The sequence below is a fragment of the Pseudopodoces humilis genome, chromosome 15 (assembly GCF_049639895.1).
Source record: "Pseudopodoces humilis isolate 2021_Gansu_Grassland_sample_001 chromosome 15, ASM4963989v1, whole genome shotgun sequence".
NCBI lineage: Eukaryota > Metazoa > Chordata > Aves > Passeriformes > Paridae > Pseudopodoces > Pseudopodoces humilis.
In genome coordinates this window covers 9,823,990-9,849,203 of record NC_142214.1, presented here as the reverse complement: position 1 = coordinate 9,849,203, position 25,214 = coordinate 9,823,990, and the positions used below count along the sequence as shown (strand labels likewise).

Below are 25,214 nucleotides of genomic sequence, written 5' to 3'. Positions count from 1 at the left end.
TGGACTGAAATAACAACATACATAGAGGACAGTAGCACAGTATATCTGGAGACATGAACATGTGCAAAATGGTGCTAAGTAGAAGGATGAAAGGATGGTTAAAGAAGAAAAAAATTGGAGAAATCAGGCTCAAAAGAAAGTAAAAAGACTAGCAGGAGCCTTGATGGGAGTGGAGATGCTTTAAAGTGCTGTTGCATGTGACTTTTAAAAATAAATATTATTTTGCAAAGCAGAATGTGTTATATGCACCAAGGAGACGACCGTAAAATGAGATATGCAGCAAAAACACGGTAGCCCTCCAAGCATTGCTGAAAACAGAAAACCCTATGCATTTTACAGCCCCAACATGGTGAATATAAGTGGCAGAAATGCATAAACGGCATAATAAGCAATGCTACTCACTCTGGAGGCAAATGCTAACAAGCATGGTGGCTTGATGAGGATGCTGAATATTGAATGGAAATGTCAAAATAAAAAATTTGTAATTAAAAATAAATTTGAGAAAGTAACATATATGCACCATGGCATCAGAAAATGACCATAAAATGCAAAAAGGTGATGGAGTGTTATGGAACAAACCTTGGAGAAATATCGCATCCTTGCTGCATAAAGGCACCCAGGGAAAACCAAAGGCTGTTAAATATTCCAAACTCATTTGGAGGGTCAGGAGGATTCTGAGGGTCACGTGGTTCTTCAGTGTTGTCTTCCAAGTGCCACTCATAAGGGCTGAATCTGCTGACTAGGAAAAGAACTACGCTGACGCCAATGTAAGCAAAGACTATACACATCCAAATTTCATAAGCCAAAGGATCCAGGAAAGAGAATACGCCTGGTTTAGATTTCTGAGGCTTCTTGATCATGATGGAGATACCCAGACTCATAAAGGGTTTGGAAAAGTCTATGACTTCTTCTCGCACCAATGTTATGGTGAGGGGGGCAACAGCTATATCTGCTCTCTGAAAAGGGAAAACAAACCCAAGTAAGTTACAAGTCAGACACAACAGCATCACAATCTAGAGTCTCAGACTAATGAATCAGTTGATAAATTACAAGAGTGAGTGGAAATAAATTCTTTGCAGGCTATTTTGTAGTCACTGGAGTTAAGAACTACATGATATTAACAGAAAATTATTAACAAGAAAAATTACAATCAAATCTGTTCAAGAGGTTCATGACAGCAGCAGATATTTCAATTAAGTTAAAACGGATGAATAAACACTACACGAACTGGACAGGGAGATGCAAACCAACACAATGTCATTTCTAGTAATGGTCTGTAACCACCCATTTGTCTTGAAGACTTCAGACAAACTCTGTGTTTGCTATGTTCTAATTTTCTCTTTTTCATTCATTCAGCAAGTTCTCTTGCCTTAATTATTAGTCCAAGATCTTTAAAAGGAACTGATGAGAAGTAATCAGTCACTGAATTTCAGCTGCACTTGGGTGCTACTACTTGTATGCTCTTTAAAACTCCACTGCAGTAAGGGACAGAGGATAGTAAATACTGGAGGGATAGGAACCAGACAGACCCTTTCTGTGGTCAATGAAGAACAGTTAACACAGAAGAATGCAGTGTCATGTATGCCCTCCTGTCTTAGAGACCTTGGCTTTACAGGCCTGTAACAGACTCTGTTCTGGGGCTGTCACCTGGAAGCACAACTGCATCATTCATCATTCACCTGTGTGCTGGTGAACGAATGCCCTTCCCTTCAATCTATACATCCTTGCTGGATTCCGTGGGTAGGCAGGCATGTAAAAACAAATTACTTAGTTTCCTGATTAAAAATAAAATTCCAGAATAGATTTTCAACATATTTAACTGTACCTGTACTTCTATGCTACGAAGATTCAAGTCATGCTACTAAGATACTCCAGCCAAAAATGGAATGCTAAAAAAAGAGCCCTGTCCATTTGAAGAGTGGTATGAGAGTTTACATACCTACATACACTATTTTAAACACTAACTATTCATGTTATCGATATTTTTAAAGAAGGCCTTTCACCGGTAATTAAGAATTTCAGAAAGAAAAATGATTCTTCAGGAAACCTTAACTTATCGGTACCTAAACCACTGTGCACCTTTTAAATCAGATTTTTTCCCCACTAGTAACTAGGCATCTCTTTCTGGTGGAAAAATAAAGCCTAATTAAGTGGAAGATTGAATAAAAGTTAATGGGAAATGTTAATAAGATATTATTAAAATCTGTGCCATAAAATAATTAAATACACCTTTATGTAAATCTGATGGTGATGAACATGAGTGTTATTAATATCTGATTTGCTCCTCCCAGCTATTGGTTTGGGTTTTACATTTGATAAGCAGAAATGGCAAAGGCTACTCATACAGCTGATCACAGCATCGTGGGCTTGGTGTCTGCTGGTGCTTGTCAGCATCATGCAGGCATCCTGGAGCACAGCTCGAGTCTGCAGACCAAGGCCAGTGACAGCTTTGTCAGATGAGGACTGGCCCTCCCCACAGCTGCTTCACTCTGCAGGGCACCCATATGCACACACAACCTCGAGGTTTGCTCCAGCCACCCAATAATATCTCTCGACACCTCATACCAGCATGTGCAGCTACAAGGTATGTGCACAAGTTCACTGCTTGGAATAATCTGATAAAACCATGTCTGTGTGCATGTAAGGAAGTCACTTGGAAATCATGGCTCTGGGTGCCCCCTCTGACAGCTCTGCTCAGCCCCTTTTGACAGTCATGTGTGGGACACTGCCTTTCCCCTTGAGTGGCCCTTTCCTCAAGGAGAAAGCCTCAGCTGATTTGTGGTCACTTACTGCAAAAATCTAGCTGAATGTAGCTTGAATTTTAAAATTGAAAATGCCTTTGGATGCCTGGATGTTTACTGGCTTTGCAAATGAATGTGTTCACCTAAGTAATGGACAGACTGGAGGGGAGGATATGGGTAGAGTGAGGTACCATCTTCAGAAGATGTTGGAACTTGTTCATTGAGGAATTCCCCCAAAACATACGTTTCTCTTATTGATGCCTTAAGTTTTAGCTTTCATATTTTCAGATTCTGTGCTGCTTAGGTGTATAGATCTGAGCTTCATATTAAGTGTTAGTGAGCTCTCTTCACAGAGTAGGTAGACAAAACAATTCCTTTTCCTGCTTGAGACCAAGGACAACCGTTACAAGTTTCAGGCCCAAAAGCATAAACAGTAGACTGAAGAGAGAAAACAAGAAGGATGGGACTTCATAGTCCAAAGCTGTAATTAGACAATTAACCTCAATATGCAAATGGACTAAAACTTTTAAAGGTGTGAAACTTCGTGACTGGTTAGGCATTTTTGTGACCATTTTGGGTCCATCTTGGGTGTAGCCCTGGCCAGGCTCTTATACTGCCCAAGGGGTATATTTTAAGGCTTTTTAATATATACATACTTTATCCTTCAACTGTCTAGTCTCTGTTCTAGGTCAGCCTTCTCAAGGCATCATTATTAGCTGCTGCTTGTTGAGTTAAACACTAGATATCTGCAGTCAGGGTGAGATTCACAAGGAACATCAGTTTAAATTTAGCCAGCTGGAAGACCTTAGTCTTAGTTCTGACCATGCTACTGTACTTCTTGTTGAACTAAGGAGGTACTTACAAATTAATTCTTATTAGAGCAAGCTTAATGGATCAGGACCCCTGTGGAGACTTAGCAATGGCTCCATGTGAAACTTGGGTAGAAGGCAGGTTCCCGCCAGCCACTTCTGCACATGGGCTGCCAGCCTTGGAACACCCCATGCTTTTCAGCTGTAAAAGCATGTTGTTTCTAGAGCATTTTCATGGACTTGGAGAATTTTAATTCTCCCAAAGTAATATTTTAATTGCTAAAGTAGACATGGTGGAACTGTCTCTAAAGTGCTGATGCAGCATGCAATAAGGTCTGTATCTCCTTCAAGCCCAGCTGAGTTCATGCAGGATGTTCCTGTGGGGGGATGAAGCTGGTGCTGAAGCACAGACAAATCACTTGTTAAAGCCCTGACTGTTACCCATGTTCGTATCATACATTACAGTCTTCTTTGTAAATAATTTCAAACTGCATTTTAATATTAAATGGGATACAAATACTAATTTCTCATACATTTCAGTCTTCCTACTTTCCAACCATCCCTACCAAAGGCATTCACTGTATTGGAAACACCAAAACCCACCCTCATCCCTTAGTGAACATGGCAGCAAATGGTTTCTGCAAAGCGAACAAGCATGGGTTCACACACAGGGTCTTGGGAAACCAGGGCACTGAGAGTGGACCAGCTACAATCTAACACCCAAGCCTGATTGGTCACTACTTCCCTGAATATTAGCTGCACTATGGAGGTTAAAAACAGTTCTCTCTTTGCCTATTTATTTAGAGATACAGTATTAGAAATGGAGAGCTTATGGAGAGCTCTAAGCACCCTAAAGGATCATTAATAAGTGCAGCACTGTTGAGAAATTCCCTCCCTGTTATGGCTGCAGATAAGCAGAACCCATACAAATTGAGCTCGATTAAAAAGAACACAACCACAAACATGCCCTTCTTCGTACAGAACTGGAGAGGGGTTTAAGAACCTCAACAACTGAGCTTGCTAATCACTCATGACTAATGGTGTTTCAAACATCATCTTCACTGCATTTGAGCTGCGTGAGAAATGTCATGGATTCCTCTGAGGCTTGTTCTGTCTTTGCCTACTAGTGTGGGAGGGATGGATTTAGAGAGGACAGGCAGCACAGAGGCTCTGCCCACTCTGCTCAAAGATGACACCAGGGAGCTGCAAACCTCGACTCTTATGGGGAGGGATAAAAAAAAAAATAGCAAATGGAAATATCCTTCTACATGAAGAATGAAAAATGATAAGATGTTCCACCTCTGTAATCCAAAAGGAGGGACAAGATTCTTCTGCTTACAGACCTACTGATGACTCTACCAAATTCAAAGCTGTGCACTAGAGACAGTGAGAGATTTGGGCTATGCCCCTGCCTGCACATGCTTTTGGTCACTCCTGCTCACAGAAATGAACACCTCCTTTGCTCGAGGGTTGCTTTTCAAGAAGTGGGTCAGGACTGCAGTCATTTGTGTGATGGGACACCAGGTAGCACCCCAGCTCTGTGCAGACTGAAGCAGAGGGACACTGATTGACTTGCATTGGCAGCTAAACCTCTGGGCACCCCAAAAGTCCTGGATACAGGTACACAGGGACACCAGAAGAGACAGCACTGCAATGGTGACTGTCCCATAGCATGTTTTAACACTTCTCAGTGCAGTCTGAGGTTTCCAGGTACCAGAAAAGAGTGTCAGACAGAGCAACACATCACCTGTGGTATCAGCTGGTAAGAGCTACCTTTGTAAAGGCAGTCCAATATCCCCAAGGATATTCAGGGTGTGTTAAAAGGCCAGGTCATGGGGGCAATGTGGTTTTAACACATTAGCTCACACTTATTTAAAGCCAACAGGTCATATCTGACTAGCAACATGCTGCATTGAAGCCTTAATGTGCCCTAGCTGAGCACTGTAAAAAGATATTGTGTTAAAATGGCAGTTGGCCCTGTCTGCCACAGTTTGTCAGAGTTAAATCCATTTGTGATTTCTGTGGATGCCCACAGCTCATTCTGACGCACTCCTGCTATTCACAGATGGAGACATAAAGAGTACATCTGCTTTTGGGGCTGTGGACATATGTGTGCTTCCTCTGCCTGTGCCTGGACTCAGGTCAGCCAAAGCCCAGGACCATGGCAGTGTGGCTCTGTGCCAGGGCTGTGAACCTGTTCCCCACCATAGCTCAGCCTGGTCAGGGACCCCACATCTGTCCATGTGTACAGGACGAGGGTCTGTCTGAGCTGCAGTACAGGCCTTTGGGGACCTTTACCTGGGCATCCCTGCTGCAGAAACCAGGAGTCAGGAGCAAAGGACGAGCTTCTCCCACTCATGGCACAGTCAGGCTCTGCCACAGACTAAGAGCATGTGGGAGGTTTTAAGGAAAAGTAGGAATAGAATTAGTCTGCCTCTCTGCTATGATTCAAAGGCTTTATGTGCCATCTTTAGTATTTCTACATGCTGCTGGTAGAGCCAGAGAGGCCAGCACCACACGAGGCTGGTTAGTCTGCTAAAGGCAGGGAGATGTGTCGGCAGTCCCACTCTGACAGACTGCGGAGGCTGCTGTGATCTGGGGACTGCCTGTCCTTTACATCCCTGCTCCATTCCTTTGTGCTATTTTACATATTGAGAGGCTTGTTTTAACCTGAGCAGAGTTTTAAAGGCTGTAAGATCTGGCTGCTCTTTTCATTCCCAAAGCATTTGTAGTTACAATTAAGATCTGTGTTAAAACTACTGTCAATTAGCCTCAGTGCTGTGAAAAGCATCAGACCCGGGGAGGGATGGCTTCCCCTGGCTGAACAGGGAAGGAAGAACAGCAGCCTGCTTTAAAAAGGGAAGAAGAAATAAAAGCCTACAGAAAGAGGCTGACCCCACAGAAGAGAAAAGACAACTGTCTAGTGCTTAGCAGCTGGTGGGTACAAAGCCCCGAGCACAGGGGCCGAGGGAGGTGCTGCTGCTCCTCAGCCCCAGCCAAGGGCACGTCCTCAGCCCATGGGTCACTGCAGGACAGCACTTGCCTGACTGGATTGCTCTGCTCCTTAGATTTAAATAGTGATTCAGTCTCCTGGACTGAGAATGATTTAGCTACTTCCCTTCTCAAATGTCCAACAAAAATGCTTTACCTATTTTCTATTTTTATTCTGTTGAAAGTTTCCAATATGGTTTGGAAATTTCTCTTAGTTTAAAAAAATAACTGTTTGAAGGGGTATATGGTAGGATGAGGATGGTAGGTTATTTTGACACTATCAGAGTGAAAGAACAAAATTAAGTTTTTTTTTCAGCCTGAACTGACACTTTTTGATCTATGAAAAACCAAATACATTTCTTTTTATGCCCAATTTCATTATTAATTAGTATTATAATTATCATTATTACTACTACTACTACTACTATTACCATCACTAACATTTAAAAATTGCTAGCAAACCACAAAGCTCTGTTATTTCCTCTCCAACAAGACTGCTGGGTTCTCCTGCCTGAAGCAAAGGAGTTTGAGAATATCTGCTCAGGCAGAATTCCCTGCCTCTGGGACTGCCATCCCTCTGCAACCAGGTGCATAGGTATAGCCCCTGGCAAAGCCAAAGGAAAGGCCCAAGGGGGACAGCTGAGATTGTCCTTGACTTCAGGGACCCTACAGTACAGCAGACTTTTATGCCCTCCAACCAGACCTGATGTGATATGAGACAGGGGAGGAAGAATTTTTAATGGGAAACATTTCAGTGTGTAAATGGCAATGTGTAACTCCTGGGACTGCTCCAGCTGGCCTAGCTAATGCTGACCTCCAGTGAGTCTTACACTCCAGACCTGCAGCACAGTGACACATCACCCCTGTTGCTTTGGGTACAGCTCAGTGCACACTGAGCCCCCTCCCCTCCAATGCAGTGGTCTGGAGGCTGCCTTTTCTCCCCTGACTTTGTGCTGCATTCCATAGGAAGCAAGAGCAATAGCAACAATGAACTGGCACAATCCAAACATTAAATACAGTTAATTAGGGTTTTAACATTAAAATGACAAGCCATTAATTTTCTATGACTGTCCTAAGAGCAATTTTAGAAGAGTCGCATGCATGGGGCTATGCAAAAAAGGGCTCAGTATTCAAAAAGCTAGCTGAGATGCCCCAGCAGGGCCAGGTGGTGGCAAGGAGGCTGATGGGTCAGGAATATGCTGTATTTGACAAATGACTAGTCACTGGTTATCACTTGAGACAAATGCAATCTAAAGTATTGTGCTTCTGCCACAGCTCAGCTCAGCTGCTGGATAACTGGTACAAAACCAATCAGGACCCTTTTATCCTACTAAGTCTATCTTCCACAGATGCTAACAAAGGTACTTAAAATCTAATCTGTCTCTTGTCTTCCCAAAATGGAATCCAGAGGAGCCAAATTTGAGTCATTTTGCTGACAAGATTCACAGGGGCATTACGGTAACATAGTTTTAGTTCCCTAATAGAGTTTTAAGCCCGTGAGAGATATAGGAAAGTCAGCACGTAAATGAGGCGCTTGCTCCAAATAATTAGCACTTCTATTAGTGCTCCAAATAAATAGCACTTTCTCATCTTCAAAGGGCTTAGTGCACATTCTAATCAGTGTGGTACACAGCCCCCTCTCAATGGATGGAGAAAGAGGCCAAGGGTATTTCACAATATTTGCAAATAGAGCTGGGAAAAGGTAGGGAGGGCTGGTGGGGTTTGTACTCAGAGTTCAGGGGCTATTTTCCCTGCTTACAGAAAGACAGGTGGATTTCCATGCAGCTTGCAAGCTCAGTTCAGCTGGGTAGTTTGAGAAGCTGGCTCAGCAGTGCAGGGCTGGAAGCATTAACCTGGGTCTGCACTCAATCCTCATGGGACACATCTGACCTTTGAATAATTGAGCATTGCAGTGGGGAGGCTTCAGTAACAGAGCTCACAGCATGAGTACAGGAACTGTTGGGGGTCAGGGAGGGAAACATTCCTCAATTTTTCATTAGCAAGAAAACATAGATGAAAACTGCTCAGAATACAAAGGAACTGACCTTTTTGCAGGGGAAAATGAAAATAGTGGGGTGGTTTTGGGTTTGTCTTAAGGAATGGTCTGTGGTGCCTGTAGGGCTGGCTTTGCTGGTGTGGAAAGGTCACAAGTATGGTTAGGGCTGATTGATGCTAAGGAGGCAAAGCTCTCTGAGTTATGCTGATCCCAAGAGGCTGTGGAAAAGGCAGCTGCAGCCAACCTGCTTATCACACCTTGGTTTGTGTTGGAAAGGACCTTTAAAGATCATCTAGTTCAAACTCCCTCCAGTAAGCAGGGACATTTTCCACTAGATCAGAGTATTTAGAGCCCTGGCCAGCTTCACCTTCAATGTTTCCAGGGATGGAAACACTGCCTCTCTGGGCAACCTGGGCCTCAGCACCCTCACAATGAAGAATTTCTTCCTAATATCTAATCTGAATCTACCTTCATTCAGTTTAAAGCCATTCCCCCTTGTCTTAATACTACATGACCCTCTAAAACATCTCTCTCCACCTATCTTGTAGCCCCTTTAGGTGTTGGAAGGTGCTCTAAGGTCTCTTTGGAACCTTCATTTCACCAGGCTGAAGAGTCTCAAGTCTCTCAGCCTTTCCTCACAGGACAGGTGCTTCAGCCCTCAGAGCACTTTTGAGGCTCTTTATGCAGGTGGATGTGGTATGGCACAGCAGCTTCACAGACTAATCTTACTGGGCTCAAGACACAAAAACCATAGCCCACATCACACCTTTCCTCCCCTAGTGTAGACAGTCCCTATGCTCTGACTGTTACCAGCAATTTCAGGTTCTCTTTTGCCATGCTTTTTCCACGTGGTATGGTTATTTTTTAAGTGAATGAACAAGTTACATTGCTTGTCTCTTGCAAGTACATCAAAAGGACCCAATTACAGCTGATACTCTTGGCAGTTCTTGAACCATACACAGAGCAACTGAGGGTACAGGTTTCCAGTGCAGTGTAATTTGCTTGGAACTAAACTAAACCTTTGCTTCAGAGGTTCTCAGTGGACTTGTGTTCTCTAAGAGAGCGAACATCAGTTTCCCAAATTGCACAGCTGAGGCATAGGGAGTTCAGAAGATTTGCATAATGTCAAACCTCAAAGCAACAGGGAAGCAAAGAAGTAATCCAAGGGTCCAGAACCGTGTTTAGTCTGTAATCAGTAGATATCCCTCCCTGCCATAATACAATACAACAAAAATATTGTTATTTCTATAAAACATTTTCAAGTTGAACAGACTACCAATTACACAATAAGGCACCAGGACTGACTGCTCCAGAGTAAGAAAACTTGTGAAAATCTAGCAATTACTTAAAAAAGACTGATTCATTTGAAAAGAATTATCTCACCAAACATTTTGCAAGAATGATGATGCATTATGCCAAGGAAATTTTGAGGTGACTTTCAGAAATTACACTCAGCCACAGAACAAAAGGAGGCAATTGAAATATGCACTTCTGCTCAGATATTTTTAATAAAGGAAAGCTTGTTAAAAATAAACTGCAAAAAAGATTTGGGCGGAATCACAAATCATCTCATTAGCATTTGAGGAAAAAAAGGATGAAATATCAGCTTGAGAAGTCTTTTCTGCAAAGCCAATCTTCTCCCCCTTCCATCTGGTTTATCTGTATTCCAAAATTCTCATTTTCAAAGAAGTTTCTAAAATGGCAGTTCCGGACTGTTTTTGTTCTTACTAAACAAAGTGATGTACACCCAATATAGAAATATAACAGAGGAATGCAGTGAATTAGCTTTTTTTTTTTTTTTTTTGTCTGACAGTTGATTTTTGAAGCCAAACCCAGTGTTTAAAGAGAAAAAACCATATGGGTGATTTCACACCTGCATTGCTTCTTACCCTCGAAAGCAACCATGGAGTTAAATGGGTCTGGTCAAACACAAACCAAGATCAGTGACCCAGCAAGGCTCAGCATTCCAGATCAGACCTTTAATGAGAGGGACACCTCCCAGCACTTAGGAAAAAAGGAGATCTGGCAAATGAAGAAGAAGCATATGAAGAGCAAACTGAAAATTCTGCTGTAAACAAGAATTTGAAATTTGCCCAATGCTACTTCTCAACATTTTGTGGACTCTGATTTGGAGAACAGCAGTAAAAAAAGTGACACTTTCCTGCAATGAAACAATTAGAAAAGTAGACTATAAAAAGGGCAATACAAAGAAATATTTAGATTTTTAAAGGCAGTATTCAAGTAGATGATTTTATTTTGCAGTTTATTAACTTAGAGCATATATTTTTATAAAGAACATTAAAATGAAGGTTAAGAGAAACTTACCCCATAGACCAGTTCACCCACCATGCCATTCCATATCTTAGTCTCAGGGTCCCTAGCTCCATATTTCCCATCTCCAACAATTGACAGTTTGTATTTTATTCCAACATGTTTTGCTATTTCAGAAGCTAAGTCTACACAATATCCTTCATATCTCTCATTCCCTTCTAGTTGTTCATGGTTTTTCTTATACATTACATATGGTGATTCCTTTGAAACAAAAGTAAAGATCAAAAATCTATGAATGTAAAATACAGCTGTAAACCACACAAAATGAGAGCTCTTATTATCCTTTATATTATTGGCAATTATTTACAATATTTCCTACTTTGGTACAGAAATTAGAAACACAGACTTCTGCAGTATAAAATTCCTTGGCTGATCTTACATCCACACATCCTATTGACTATTCCTAGTAAGGAGCCATTGACAACAACAGAACTTTGTTAAAAAGTTACACTTCTGTTTGCAGAATTAGGCCTGATTAGACAGTCAAGTAGCATCATTGTAGCAAAAATTCAAGTTTTAGCGTTTAAAGACTGACATATCCTACACCTGTTCCATCACCACAATTTCCTAAGGCCCCAGTGGCCAAGAATGGCGCACTGATGGAGATATTTTCAAAGGAGCCTACGGGAAGCTAGGTTGAAATTCTCAGCAGCATTTTTTGTAACTGAATTCCCTCAGCCTTCTTGGAATATTCTAGTTGAAATGCAGATTATATCTAAATCCATAGAAGTATAAAATACAATGCTTCAGGAAACAGCATAAAATTGACTCATGCTTAGTAGAATTGTAAAAGTTGCAAAAGTCACAACAAATGCTGTGCAGAGCAGGTCTGTAGAGGCGTTGGGACTGACACAGGTGCTGCTGCTTGTGACACACAGGAAGAGCTTTGCTCCTTTGGAATTGCACAGGTAAAAGCTGCTTTTCACCCAGTGCTAGAGCAGTTCCAGTTCTCTACAGGCTTCATTGTGCCACCCTTACTCAGTCCACAGGGGCTGAGTTTACAGGAGCTGTACCTGAGTGAGGGGTGCAAGATTTGACTCTACAACAGAAAGGCCAATCTCTGTGCTCATTTACATGCATGCATAATAACTTCACTTATATGAGGCACTTAATCGAATTCAAGTGTCTGGGAAGCAGCAAAGCACAATGGTGACCTCAGTGAGTTCCTCCTGTGAGCAGACATATATAAGTTAGCAGGGTCAAGCCCTCAGAGCATCTCTGGAAGATATTGAACTTTCCAGTCACTTGAATTCACACAAGTATTCAACAGTATTCAGCATCTGCCTCCTGACAAGGCATCTAACACACTGCAGGAGTCACGTGCCTTGTTTCCTACACACAGACATACTACAACATAAAACTTACCAAGATGGTAGTTACTACTATAGTTCTGTTCTCCACAGATGAAGTGTCATTAGAGGGCAGCTGATCTAATGCTGGTACATATCTTTCATATTCATTCCAATAACCAGCCTATAAAAATGGAGATTGTTACCTCATTACATCCCTTTACAAGGACTTGTACCTGAACTTGTAAGAGCAACTGTCAAAACATATGGTTTTGTAATATTTCTCACTCACTGTTTTTGTCATTAAGGGACTACGTTAGCTTTACATCCATTTCCTTAAAGAAAAAATGTTCTCAAGCCCAAGAGCAAATCAGTACAAGCCAAATCTCAGTGAAAATACATATTCAATTCTCCCTATGTCAATTCACATTAGTATGTGCCTGTGGAATAAATTCCCATATATCCACAGCATAAGAACATACTACAGACAAGAAAATAAACTGCAGAGCATTCTGAGTAAAATTCTCTGATTTTGTGATTTTTATCCAATACAGCCCCAGCAGACCTGAGCTGGCTTTAGAGCAGATGCATAGACATTAGCAATGCAGGCACAGCTGCATTATCTCAAGTATGGAACACAAAACCCTCTGTGAGCATGAGGTGACTTTATCAGCTGGCTGGTGCTGACCTTTGGCTGCATCACTAGGCTATCACAAAAGCTTTTGTATTTCTGCGCAACACCGAAGGAACACTGTTCTCTGCATTGTACACCTCCCTGAGACACTGGCCCATGTTTAGAGGCATTTAGTTATCAAATGTGCAGAAATTTTTAAGCGGTCTCAGTGGTGATCAAGCAGGTTAGTAACCCATCTCCAGGTGAAATCAGGGGATTTAAGATACTCACCTACACACATTCTTCTCTCAGTACTTTTGTGACCCTGTCTACCTAATTATTTTTGAACATCTGCATTAAACTTCTTTTATAACACCAATCTAGGAAACTATTCCACTTATGATCTATATTTTATTTAGGAGACAAGAGAATTAATATGAAATTTTAATTAAACCCAAGCTTACTTTTAATTTTAGAAGGTTTCACTGGTTTCAGCTTCACTATAGCTCCAAAGCCGTATATGGAGATGGAGGGAAAGATGGAGAGGAATTTAGAAGATAGGACTAAGCATAGGACTATGACAGCAGGTATCATACTTGGCAGTGAAAAAGCTCCAGAAGGGTTTTAAGGGAAAATGTTGTGTTTGAAGCTGACATGGAAACCAGTGAAGATGTTAAGCAGGGTAAGTGGTTTAGTCTAGGAACTGAATATAACAAGGTTCCTGGGATAGGGAAGACAGCATGAAGGGGGCACTCCTCAGGACCCTGCTATTATATTGCATCTCTGGTATTTTTCAATTTAGTAAGTATTTGTGAAGGTGTGAAATCTGGATCCATGTCTTGAAACTCACCTTCCGTGATCCAGCAGCTTTCATTTCATACACATCAATTGTGTAATTTGTTCTCCGCCCATAGGTGTCGAACTGGATATTCCCTGTCATTCCTTGAACTTGCACCTTGAGGGAATAAGCAGAAAAATATTTTAATAAAAGATTCACTTTCTTTTTTATCTATGTAAGAGACTTTCACTGCTTCTGACACAGCCAGTTGTACTGTTCAAAACAACCCCAGTGCCCATTCTCTGAGCTCCAGCTGTACGTATTTGCTAGCACTCGGCTGATGACTTGCTGCCAGAGTGAGCTGCATTTAAGTGAAATTAGCCCTGCATATATGTTAAATGTAAGAAAGACTGATTCTGCCATGCTTGGTCACACTGGGGTCACTGGCACAGAACGGAGCATCAGCGAGGCACAAGCAACAATTAGTGCAGTTAAACCCCTCACAACATGGCACAGAGTGATCTGCAGTACAGACCAGAATGGCATATCATTGCTCACTCTGGGAAGTACTTTATTTTAAGATCAGTCCTAGTGTAGGAGAAAGGAACAAATGTCTTCTCTGAATGAGCACAGACAATTGCCTCTACTGGTTATGGAGTTTTGGTCTCAGTCAGGATGGATGGGTGTACAGACAGTAAATCATTACCATTACCTACTCACATGAATCATCTGAAAGGGAAGTATAAAGTACTTTGTCTCAAAAAAAGCGCCTTTCTTAATTCCCTGTATGAAAGGATGAGGTATTTTCATTTATCACTTATCAGCTCTGACAAGCTGTCATCTCAGGCAGAAAAGGTAACAGTTGCAAACTTCAGTAGGGGCGAATTAGCTTTAATATTTAGCAAAAACTGTAGAAGTTACAGGAAGAGGTGATGCTAGACTAGTCAAAGGCAAACTGTTCAGGGGTGGTGACTGATCTGCTGTTCACTGTTTAGAGATGAGGTGTGAGGCTATATAAAACAAAAATTACACGGACCTCAAATTATCCTCAAATTCATTCAAATTTGAATATCCTCAAATTATTATTATTCACACTGACATATAGGGAATTCCCTTTTATTGGTAAGTGGATTCAAACCTTCTTTAAAATTGTTTTTATGATTATGGGGGCTGGAAAAAATCTGAGGTTTTCCTATCTCCAGAAAGCAAGAGAGATGAATTCCACTTTGAAAACCAAATTGACCCCAAGAGGTCTTATCAACTGTGGACTGAGCAAATGTATTTGTAGGGTAGTTGACACATAAGTTGCAACCAGATGTGAGTTGCTGAGCTTGCCTTTGGCATTTACTGGAAGCTGTCTGGCTACTTTAGCACAGCAGTAACTGGGTGTCTCACAGAGCTTGTTACACTGGCTCCATCCTGATGCCCATTGAGACATAAGCTTCATGCTCTGGACATCACTTTGTGCACCTTTTGGCTTCCAATTTAATTTGTTTCTATCTTTGGTGGGGAAACTCAGCACTTTGTAAAGGTGTCTGAGTGCCTGGCTGCACTGAGGCAGGAAGGCTTGCCAGGACTCAAACATTTTTGGTGGCAGCGTGTGGAGGCAATCGCAGAGTCATTGTTTATGTGTCCAAACATGTTCAGGTAAACTGTCTGCCACTGACCTGATGTATTAGAACCAGCTTCAGAAACAAAATTTTCAAGGCTGTTGGAAAGAAGTTTCAAATAATGCCTAGCTATCACTATAGTGAGGCACTGGACCTTCTGCTGGCACAGGACAGATATTTCAAGGATACCTTGGAAAAAGCGTTCTTATCTGAGTTGATGCTACAGAATGGAGAGGAAAAATTATTATTAAATCGATGGTGTTTTTTTCCTGAGCAAAGATTCAAGATCATATCTGAATAGAAGAAGAGAAGGTGATGGACAGGATGGGTAGTGGAAGGCTATGTGGTATGATCTTGGGTAGCTCTCATTGGAGGTGTATATAAACTTCACCCACATTACTCTGAATACCTAAAAAAAGTTCAAGACAATCATCTAGAAGTCAAACTACTGCATTTTTTTGCCAGTCGTGCCTTTTTATATCTTTCTAATATGTTTTTAAAATAAATTCTCCTAAATAAGGGAGTATACTATTGCAGTGTTGGTTTTCTCTATTGACATGAATACCTTGTTTATGAGTACAGTACAAATTCTTTAACTATTGTGAAGACTGAATTTAGTTATTTCTCTTCAAAAGTATGTAATGCTACACTAATGAATGTGCAGTTAAGGCACATGTTAGGAAGTAAAAAATGGCATAAAAAAAAAAAAATTTAAAAAAGAGTTCTCGCTCTTCTAATGTGAGACTAAACCACCTCAGTTTTAAGAGTGACATAATCTGATTATAACCATCCACAACTCATTGTAATATTCTGATATAATCCTTCCATTTTGGTAGCTGAGAAAAAGCACTAATTAAGCTAAGTATATGAAGACTGACCTAGGATTTGTTTACACCTAATACAGGCTTAATTCTGATCTCACTCACTTCAGTTCTATGTCTGCATTAATATGATCAATGGTAACAGGTTTGAGAGTTATTTGTGCCAGATTAAAACAAGCAATCTTGTCTTTTGTATCTACAAAAACATTATCCAATTTTTCCTGCTGTCACTTGCTTTAACACAAATAGCAGACTTAAAATAGTTAAGAATCAATAAAATTAGAGACACAAGTGAGGTAGGATCCCATGCCATAACTAGTGTTAGGGATAAAAATTTGGCTATGCAGAAGGTAATCTGGCTGAGGGCAAAGTTATGCCAGGAATTAGAACTGGTTGGAGGCTAAACTGTTCCTAGGTTCAGGCTGGTGCTGAGATCTATGAGGACTGCTATGACAAACAACAATTTCCCCACTGTTTTAAACCAAGCCGAGTTGATTTTTTACTGGAAAATTATCAAAACTGCTCCCATGCATTTAAGTTCATAAATACATCTATCCCTGCAAGAATTATAACACATGTGCCAAAGACCCAATCTAGTTCTGTTACTCAGATTTGCAGGATCAGCCTGACATTAGAAAACCCCAATACACGTTTGACTGCAAAATGGCTCATTCTCACTCTCCTGGGAAGCTGGGGTGTTACAGGGGATCTGGGATTGTAGGTGCTCTCGTGAGTACAATCAGGAAGCCACTGAATCAGTGTAAGAAGGACTCTGGCCAAAGTTTTGAGAGCTAGTATGTTACGTCTTGTCCTCTACTGAATATATTTTATCCATCCTTTGAAATTCATCATTAATTTTGTTTTTACTTTGTTTCCCCTGAGGAGCTTCAGCTGCTTGTGTGAGTACAGAAGCAGGACATAAGCACTACAAAATTACTGCTTTTTCTCTTTAGCTGTTATCTTTGCCCTTACCATTTTAAGTGCTCTTTCTATATCAATTCCTTGGCTCCATGGCACTGCAGGGTTAGCCAGGCAGTCTCCAGCACTGCCTCTCCTGGAGACATCAACACGCTGCCTTCGGAGGTACCGGAAAGCCTCTGCTATGACCAGGACTGCATCATGGGTCAGTGCAGATGTGTACTGCAATTGATACAAAGTAAATATGGTGACAAACTGCAATTTTAGATTTGCCTCAGGTTATCACATCAAGTTCTCCTCTTTGTTAGAACAGAAGAATTGTGCTTGCAGACCCCTTTGCTTGCTCTCTGTCTTTCAGCTGGTGCTTTGTAACAATTCCATCTATTTCAATTAGCAAATTAAAAATATTTGCATTCTATATAGCATATAGCAGCAAAATAACAATACCAGTTCATAGTTGCATAAAATTTCAATTTAATTGGAAACTTGCTCATCTAGATGAGCTTACTATAAAAGTCTGCAATTCCATGCTGGACCATATTGATATCAAAGGGAAGCTTATATTTGAGTTTTTGCTTTAGGGTTTTTTGTTGTTGTTTTTAATAAGATTGCCAAAAGAGCTTTGACTTGAAGTTAACATAAATCATTTCTGTTTGGATCACAATCCTGATTAGGTAGCAACTGTAGCAAGGAATAAGATTACTTTTCTTAGAAAAGAGCTATACAAGCAAATAATCACAAGATACATTTTCAGCATTACATCACCTTGCTAATTCCCTATCTGCCTTCCCTTACTCCATTATAAATCTGCAGAGGATGGTAAGCTCTGTGTAGCAGCAGCAGCTGTTGAACAAAACCCCCAGAAAACTTAACTTATGCATTCCTGTTGCTGTCAACTTAATTCACTGCTCGTCGCATGTTATCTGGTGACACCCCCCCCCCCCCCAATGCTATAAATGTAGTATCACCTAGCAAATGGCATCACAGAGGGGTTTTTCCATATTTTTTTCCACATGTATCTGCTTTCTGAAAGTTCTTCCCTCCTAGAGTGGCCTGGGCTTTGTATATGACATCCCTGGGTTCCACTGGCATTACAGCACACCTGTAATTTCAGGGTCTGTGTAAAGGAGACCCTCTCAGCATGGACCTACTGGGAGAAATTGAACATGCTCAGTCTATAAGAGCAGATTTCAAGTCCCTTGTAAATGATCCTCAATAACTTCGCATCATTTTTAAGAGAACAAAGGAAGAAATGAAGAATGGAACGTGTACCTGGCCCCTCTTTGGCTGTCTATGTTCCCATAGAGATCATGCCTCCTGAGGAAGCTCATGCTGGAATTCAGGCCACAAGATCCACTGCCCATGTGTGAGTTATAAAGGTAGAAATCCAAGTTTCAGGTGCTTGTTCAGCTACTCTCTTTGTAGATAAGATTTATTATATTCAGAAATTAATTCTATCCTGTAGGGCAGGATAGCACAATTGGAGGCTCTGCACTTCTTAAAACTGAGTATTTTACTGCAATTTCTTCAGTTTGCTATCAAGCCATAGGAACTCTGCACAAAACAAGGTGTGTCTGCATGTGCAGATCAAGAGAATTGCGTCTGATAAAAAAGAGTGCAAAGGCAGGGCTGTGAAGAAGGTTATAGAGTGGACATCTCACTGAGCTTTAAATGATAGCAGCTTATAAACTTACTGGGAGTGGGTGGTGGTTCCTGCTCTGAATGTACAGCACTCTTCTGATCTTGCCCACCTTTACCTCTCCCTGTGATGCTTTGCAATAGTCACTCTCTCCTCTTTTAGAAAGTTAAAGGTTATACATCACAATCCACACAGTAATACAGAACTGGACAGTAGTTTTAAGGTATTTGTTCCTGTATTAAAAAAAACTCTTGTAATAGCTGTCCAATCTAGCACTACATAAAACTTACACATTGATAGTTTTTTCAGCAGACTGCGTCAATTGTCAGTAACCTTAATGCAGTCCCTTCCAAGTCATGCCAAGAGAGCTATCTAATTTTCTACTTTATTTGAATTCTACTTATAAATGCATGAGCATGCAAAGAGAAAAAAGAGAGAAAGAAGGGAAAGGCTGATAAAATACAGAATAAATTAAACATCAGGACTTTAATCTCTAGGCAATTTTATTTCCTAATCAAAAATATTGTACATCAATTTTTAAGTATGCTTTTTGTCTGATTGACAAATACTGTGCACATTTCTATAATGAGATGTACATTTGTGGAAAGGTAATGTAATCTTTGTGTTTCTACCATATACTTAAGATTCTTTTTAAGGAGGAAGAATAATTTTTTCCTCAAGGTAAATTGCTTTCAAGTGGAATAATATCATCTCAGGTTAACTTTGTATATTTCAGAGCTTTTAAAATTAGTATGATACTTATCTTCACTTCTGCATCTCTGCTAGAAAGCTTTAGAAAGCAGGACTAAGTCCTAATCCAGGCAACAATACACTAATCAGGTTTTTGCGGGCCTCTGTTTGCCTTTCTCTGCTTCCTCTGAAATGCCAGCAAAGCTGTGGGATGGCATGGGATTAAGGAAATTTTCCTCCCTCACAGAAATGACATGATCCCAGGTATGGAAAAGTATCTCTTCAAATGGCACTGCTAGGAAGAGCAGACCCTTGTAAGTGGCTTCTATTCTGTCTGCAGCCCAACGCAGTGCTACTGCTGACCCCGGTGCCACCCATGAATGGAACCGGACTAGATTTTTCCTTCCTATCTAGTATTTTAATGCTTTCCTGAATTTTGTCTTACTCATATCAAGACATTATTCCAGTTTATCCAAGTAATTTTGAATTCCAAATTTTTTCCATCAATTTCACAGAATTCACAGAATGACTAGGTTGGAAGAGATCTTCAAGATTATCGAGACAAACCCATGCCCTAACACCTCAACTAGATCATGGCACCAAGTGCCACATCCAGTCTTTTCTTTAAACATATCCAGGGATCATGACTCCACCACCTCCCCAGGCAGATCATTCCATTAGTTTATCACTCTTTCCGTAAATAACATCCAACCTACATTTCTCCTGTCACAGCTTGAGACTGTCCTCTCGTTCTGTCAGTTGCTGCCTGATGAAAAAGATCAAGCCCCGCCTGGCTACAACCTCCTTTCAGGGAGTTGTAGAGAGTGATAAGGTCACCTCTGAGACTCCTTTGCTCCAGGCTAAACAACCCCAGCTCCCTTTTGCATGTGTCCTTCCCAAATCAAACATGAAAAACATGAGTTGTCTCATCAGGGCAGTAGGTTTTAGGTTTCACTGCCCTGAGAAACCAGTCTGTATATTACCTTACCCAGATTTCATTCAACTATGGATAGCAGTGAAAAAGAACAGATCTTACCAAAAGAGGAACGTAATAGGAGTATTACTAATATGCAGTAGTCCTAGAAGATTTTATGACTTCTGTGCCTGGACAGAGATTCCCTGATGCACTCCTTCACTGGACAGTGAATAGCATCTCCCTCTATGATAGAGATGCTGAGGCAGAAAAATATCTGGGTGAGATAGTAACAAGTTGCAAGATTCCTAATAACAGGAGCATTCACTTCATTTAATCTGTGGCAGTTTTGGTGAACCTGGGACTTCTATCCAAAAAAATTTTGAAAAATTTTATTGGTTTCAATCATAATAGCCAGACTGTTTAAATAAAGGATAGTGGTGCAGAACAGAGGGTTAGATTATGAGGGTAACTGCCAGCAGTAACTGGGAAGTGGCAGTGGCTCCTTAGAGAATCCAGAGCTACTTCAGTTTGCATGTGAAATTCTTTATTACCATTAAAATGAACTAGTAATCCACATTTTGCATCTAAAACCTAACCTAACTAGTCCCTATATCCAGCCCTAGACTAATTCAAGATCTTCATGTTAGATGTTTTTATATCCACTGCACAGTGACAGGATTTGCAAGACCAAGCCTTCGCTTCTGAGGAGCTCCCACCATGGTGAGCACTTGTAACAGCCTATGCCTCTTTCTTCTGGAAGGGTGGTAAATGTTGCAACATATTCTCATCAGAGATCTGTACCATACTCATGCACATGTATCTGAGATTAAAAACTCCCAAAGAATTATTAAAAGAATATAATGTCCATCACTGACAAGTTAAAATAAATACCTTTAATGGTGAGTTTTTGGCTTCAGGGAATTCCCTTTCATCAAGCCGCATCCAACGCTGTAGAAACTGTTGAACCATTGGGTTTTCATTATTAACAATCTGGAATCCAGTAATGTTGGCACCTCCATGCATTACTCTCTCCAGAACAATGTCTGTGAAACCCTGGGAGGACACACATAGGAAAAAAAAAATCATTGTCATCCAAAGCCACTTTCCTCTGGCTCAGTTTTACCTGCTACAAGTGCAGCATAAAAGACACCACTTAATGTCCCTCTTGTTAGTGGAAAATGTTCAACCAGAGACAACTGCTATCACAATTAGGATTTTGATAGTGGCATAGAATAGAATTTAAAACATCTTGTTCTTTTCAATAGAAAACTTCCCTTTTGGGTTGTGGCAATGTGGTCGGTAATATTTGCCATTCAGAAAGAAAATAGCAGGGAAACTTGAAGTACCGTTTCCTCTTTTGTCCTAATCATGGTGAAAACTGGTCAAGGACCTCAAATCCCATTTGTATAGCAAAGAGAACACAGAGGTTCAGGGCTGGGGAAGAAAACCACTCAATCTCTTGCTAGGCAGTTCTCCATCACAGCATCACTCAGCATGTCACGTGCAAGCAGAATGGGATGATTCTCTCCCACTCTGTTGTTATTTATACCTGAGGCAGTAAATTGGAGTCTTTTTGATTAGTATGATTTGATTGCAGTCATGTTGATCTGAATGTCAATGGTTACACAAACTAAAAGGCAACCCAGAATAAGAACCTCTGTATTTCTATGCACAAGCTAATCAGTGAGATCATGACTGCTTCTTATAATGCAAAACGATGCATCTTAAAGTCATACAGTACTTATACTAAATAAGGATATTTAAAAATTTGTCTTTCCTGCTTTAATCACACCAAAACATGGATAACAGAGAACCTTTGAGTATTAGGATTGCCAACCAGAAAGTAAGAGTTTTGGAAAAACTCACATTTTTCTACTCACAGTAGACATAGAACCTTAAAATGAGTATTCCTGCAAAACTAATTACAAGACAAGACTTTTTATAAGGAGCTTAAGTAGATGGTGCTTCAAAAGCATCACAAACATCCTGAAAGTCAATCCTACTCTACAGAAGACGCTCTGATAGAAACAGAAATGTATGGCCTCTTCCTGGTAGGTCAGCACATACACAGGCACAACCCTACACTCTGAAATACAAAAGGAAAGCTAAAAAGTCTTGGTGATTTACTTCATAGAATTATTCTAATTTGCAGCTTTTTACCACTTACACAGAAATATGCTACAATTATTTTTCCTGGAGTGTTTAAATTCAAAATATGTTATATAGGAAATCACAGTCATGAGTATCTCATTTATGAGGACAGAAATTACTGGAAAATATATAATTAAATTATTACTTTGAAATTAGTAGAGGAATTTACATTTTCTGACAAAAGAAACTGAGTAGAGATGACATACCAGTTATAGTATTTACTGAAGTAATTTCTCAAAATTCAAGTACTCATCCATGCATTTCCACTTCCTGATTAAAGTTTCCACAACCTGAACAGAATATTTTACCCTCTAAAATGTAGCTAAAATGTAAAATGTATACTTTCCGTGAAGAAAAATTCTTACCAGGTTAGCTAACATGTAGTGATAGCCTCTAGAATGTTTGCCAAGGACTACAACCTGTGTGGAGAAAAACATTACATATTATTCAGTTGTAAGATGACTCTTAACCAGTGGAAAAGAGACAGAGAATGAACATTTTGATAATCTTCCATGTTCAATCCATGGGCAGCATGAAAATTCTAGATCTGTGTCATTACAGACAAGATGCAGTCATTTGTGTTTTTCAAACACATGGGCAGAGTACAACAAAGAGTAACTCATGAGGTTGAGAAGACTCTGCTTGCAGAGATGACCTTACCTGGCAAATTCACTCTTGTGGTCACAGTGACCACCCTGCTGACCAGGTTAATTTTAGTTACCCATTCAAGTATTTCTGCTTTGAAATGAAGTAACACTGTATCTACCCAATGTAAACTCCTGTTTACTTCATCCCTTGTTTGTGGAATGTAGGAGAGGTGCAGGAGACAGTCCAGCCACTCACTGTGTTTATTAACCTGTACCAGCACAGCAGGGCTGGGTAGGCTCCAAGTTGTCCAGGGAGTTCCCTACCTGGCCTGGCCAAGCCTTTTCATGTATGAATGTCTAAAGTTAAATTCCCAAAGTTATAAGCAGTGACCTTTATTGCCTTTTGACAGGTTTCAAAAGGCCTGAAAACTTGTTATTTCCAGTGCATCTAAATGGATACATCTGACCTTACAATGTTTTGTCAAAACTGCAACTAAATGTTATGTTGCGCATTCCACTAAGCAACATCTCCTGCCTCGCTGACCTCACATGGGCATCTCTCCGTACAAACAGTCATTAAGTGGAATTGCTAAGAGACAAAAGGGCAGCAGGATGAACTCAGCAGCTGGATTCTCTGATGGTAATGGGGAACAGTGGAGGCAGTACTGTCTGGCAAGCCTGAACTCTGCCATCCTGTGTGCTCCTGCCACTCCAGGAATGCTGCACTTTTGCATAAGGAAGGAAAACACACACTTTCCATGTCTACACAACTGGCAGCTGGCTCACCAGGAGAGCCACTTGTGCAAAACTGTGCCCTCTCCTTCAGATTATAATCTCACAAACATCCATCCAGTCCCATAGCCATCAAATGGAACAACATCCACCAGTAAGAATTTAATTTATAATTGTGGTGATTGCATGGATTCAGGACATAATCCATTCTACCCATGCTTGCTGGGTTAAAAACAGCAAACAATGCTGGTAATACACACAAGTATTATCGTAGCATATGTCCTACAAGCAGCTCAAGCAAACAGAATGATGCTTTTTGATGGAGAATCATCTGAGAATCTATACATAATCATACAAATTTACTCCATGATCACAGAAAAACATTCCAAATGCTGCACTTTAAAAGACAACATAACCACTTATATCTTCATTAAAAACAGACTACATTTGAGTCACTGGCTTTAGATATACTGCTGAGTCTGCTCAAGTTCTTGATTAAATTATTAAGTTCCCAATTGCTTCTTTGGGTAGTGTTGTCCTTAATGGATGCCATTTCTTTCAAATTCACATTTAATTCTGTAGGAATTTGTGTACTTCCAGCAGCCTGAAAATAAATTGTTCAGGTGCTCTTGAGAACTGTATGTACACTCTGTTGGTAGAAAGCATCTGCTTTCCTATATTCACATTTTTTTTCTGTGGAAATATGCAGGCTTCCTTCAGATCATCTGGTGTGCATGCTATTCGCATACTGAACTCCCTGTATGTTTCAATTTCACCTTAAAGGCAGGTTCACCTTAGAGGCAAAATAATTATTTAAGAACAACAATTGTGATTTTAACCTTAACAACAAATAAGAAAGCTTTTACATTTCTATTCAGAAATGTGTTTATTTAAGAGAAAAATATTACTACAGATGAAGTCAGAATATGTAAGAAAAATATACATGGAACTATTAGAGGCATCAAGAGCAATACTGCAAACAGGAAATGTAGGATTCATTAGCATAGATCAGACTCAAGTTTTGTCTCATCTGTTGTCATGTCTTCAAAATGACTCTGTTTATTAAAGCTTTGAGAGGTCCAACGTACTACAGTAAAGCTTTAATTCATAAAGCATCTTTCAGAAGTGACCTGACAGCATTGCTATTCATACAATCAACCATGTTGGCTCATAACTATCAAACTGGATCTTAACAATGTGTTTAAAATTCACTACACACTACATAGCTGTCCTAAATCTTAACAAGTACAACTCTCCTCCTCCCTCAATTTCCACCCTGTACCAACTGTCCAGCATGTTGAAGGGAGCTGCTGGATTAGCAAGCCCAGCAGAAACAATCACAGACATGTGTTACTCCCAGGGGAGCCAAGTGATGAATAAAGCTTTTTTATGAAGAAGGAAAACAGGAGTATAACAGTATAACAGGAGTATAACAAATAAATCTCATCAACTGCTGATATATTGTGAAGCTTATACAGAAAGTGGGATATTGAAGAGTGGTGGTGAACAGAAAGCCAGGATTACAGGGCAAGGATTTCACAGAGCTACATGTCGTTCGTAAGTTTGACTTCTGAGACTTAATAGTGCTTTCACCTTGACTGA

The 25,214-nt window shown here is 40.4% G+C and overlaps 1 protein-coding gene across 4 annotated transcripts in view; it reads right to left on the bottom strand.

Annotated features, from left to right (window-relative positions):
• GRIA3 (glutamate ionotropic receptor AMPA type subunit 3) overlaps positions 1-25,214 on the bottom strand; it is a 144,739-nt gene that overhangs the window by 40,533 nt on the left and 78,992 nt on the right. For 3 of the 4 annotated variants that reach the window (XR_015773862.1, XM_005530004.3, XM_005530005.2), the window contains exons 5-11: positions 22,659-22,712; positions 21,034-21,195; positions 16,952-17,119; positions 13,621-13,725; positions 12,234-12,341; positions 10,863-11,069; positions 580-956 (exon numbers count right to left, since the gene is read on the bottom strand). Coding sequence is in view for 3 of the 4 variants with exons in the window: in XM_005530004.3 (XP_005530061.1) it covers positions 580-956; positions 10,863-11,069; positions 12,234-12,341; positions 13,621-13,725; positions 16,952-17,119; positions 21,034-21,195; positions 22,659-22,712 (1,181 nt within the window). In the remaining variant the exon portion in view is untranslated. The remainder of the gene's footprint in view (positions 1-579; positions 957-10,862; positions 11,070-12,233; positions 12,342-13,620; positions 13,726-16,951; positions 17,120-21,033; positions 21,196-22,658; positions 22,713-25,214) is intronic. The other variant, XM_088062673.1, reaches the window with a different exon arrangement.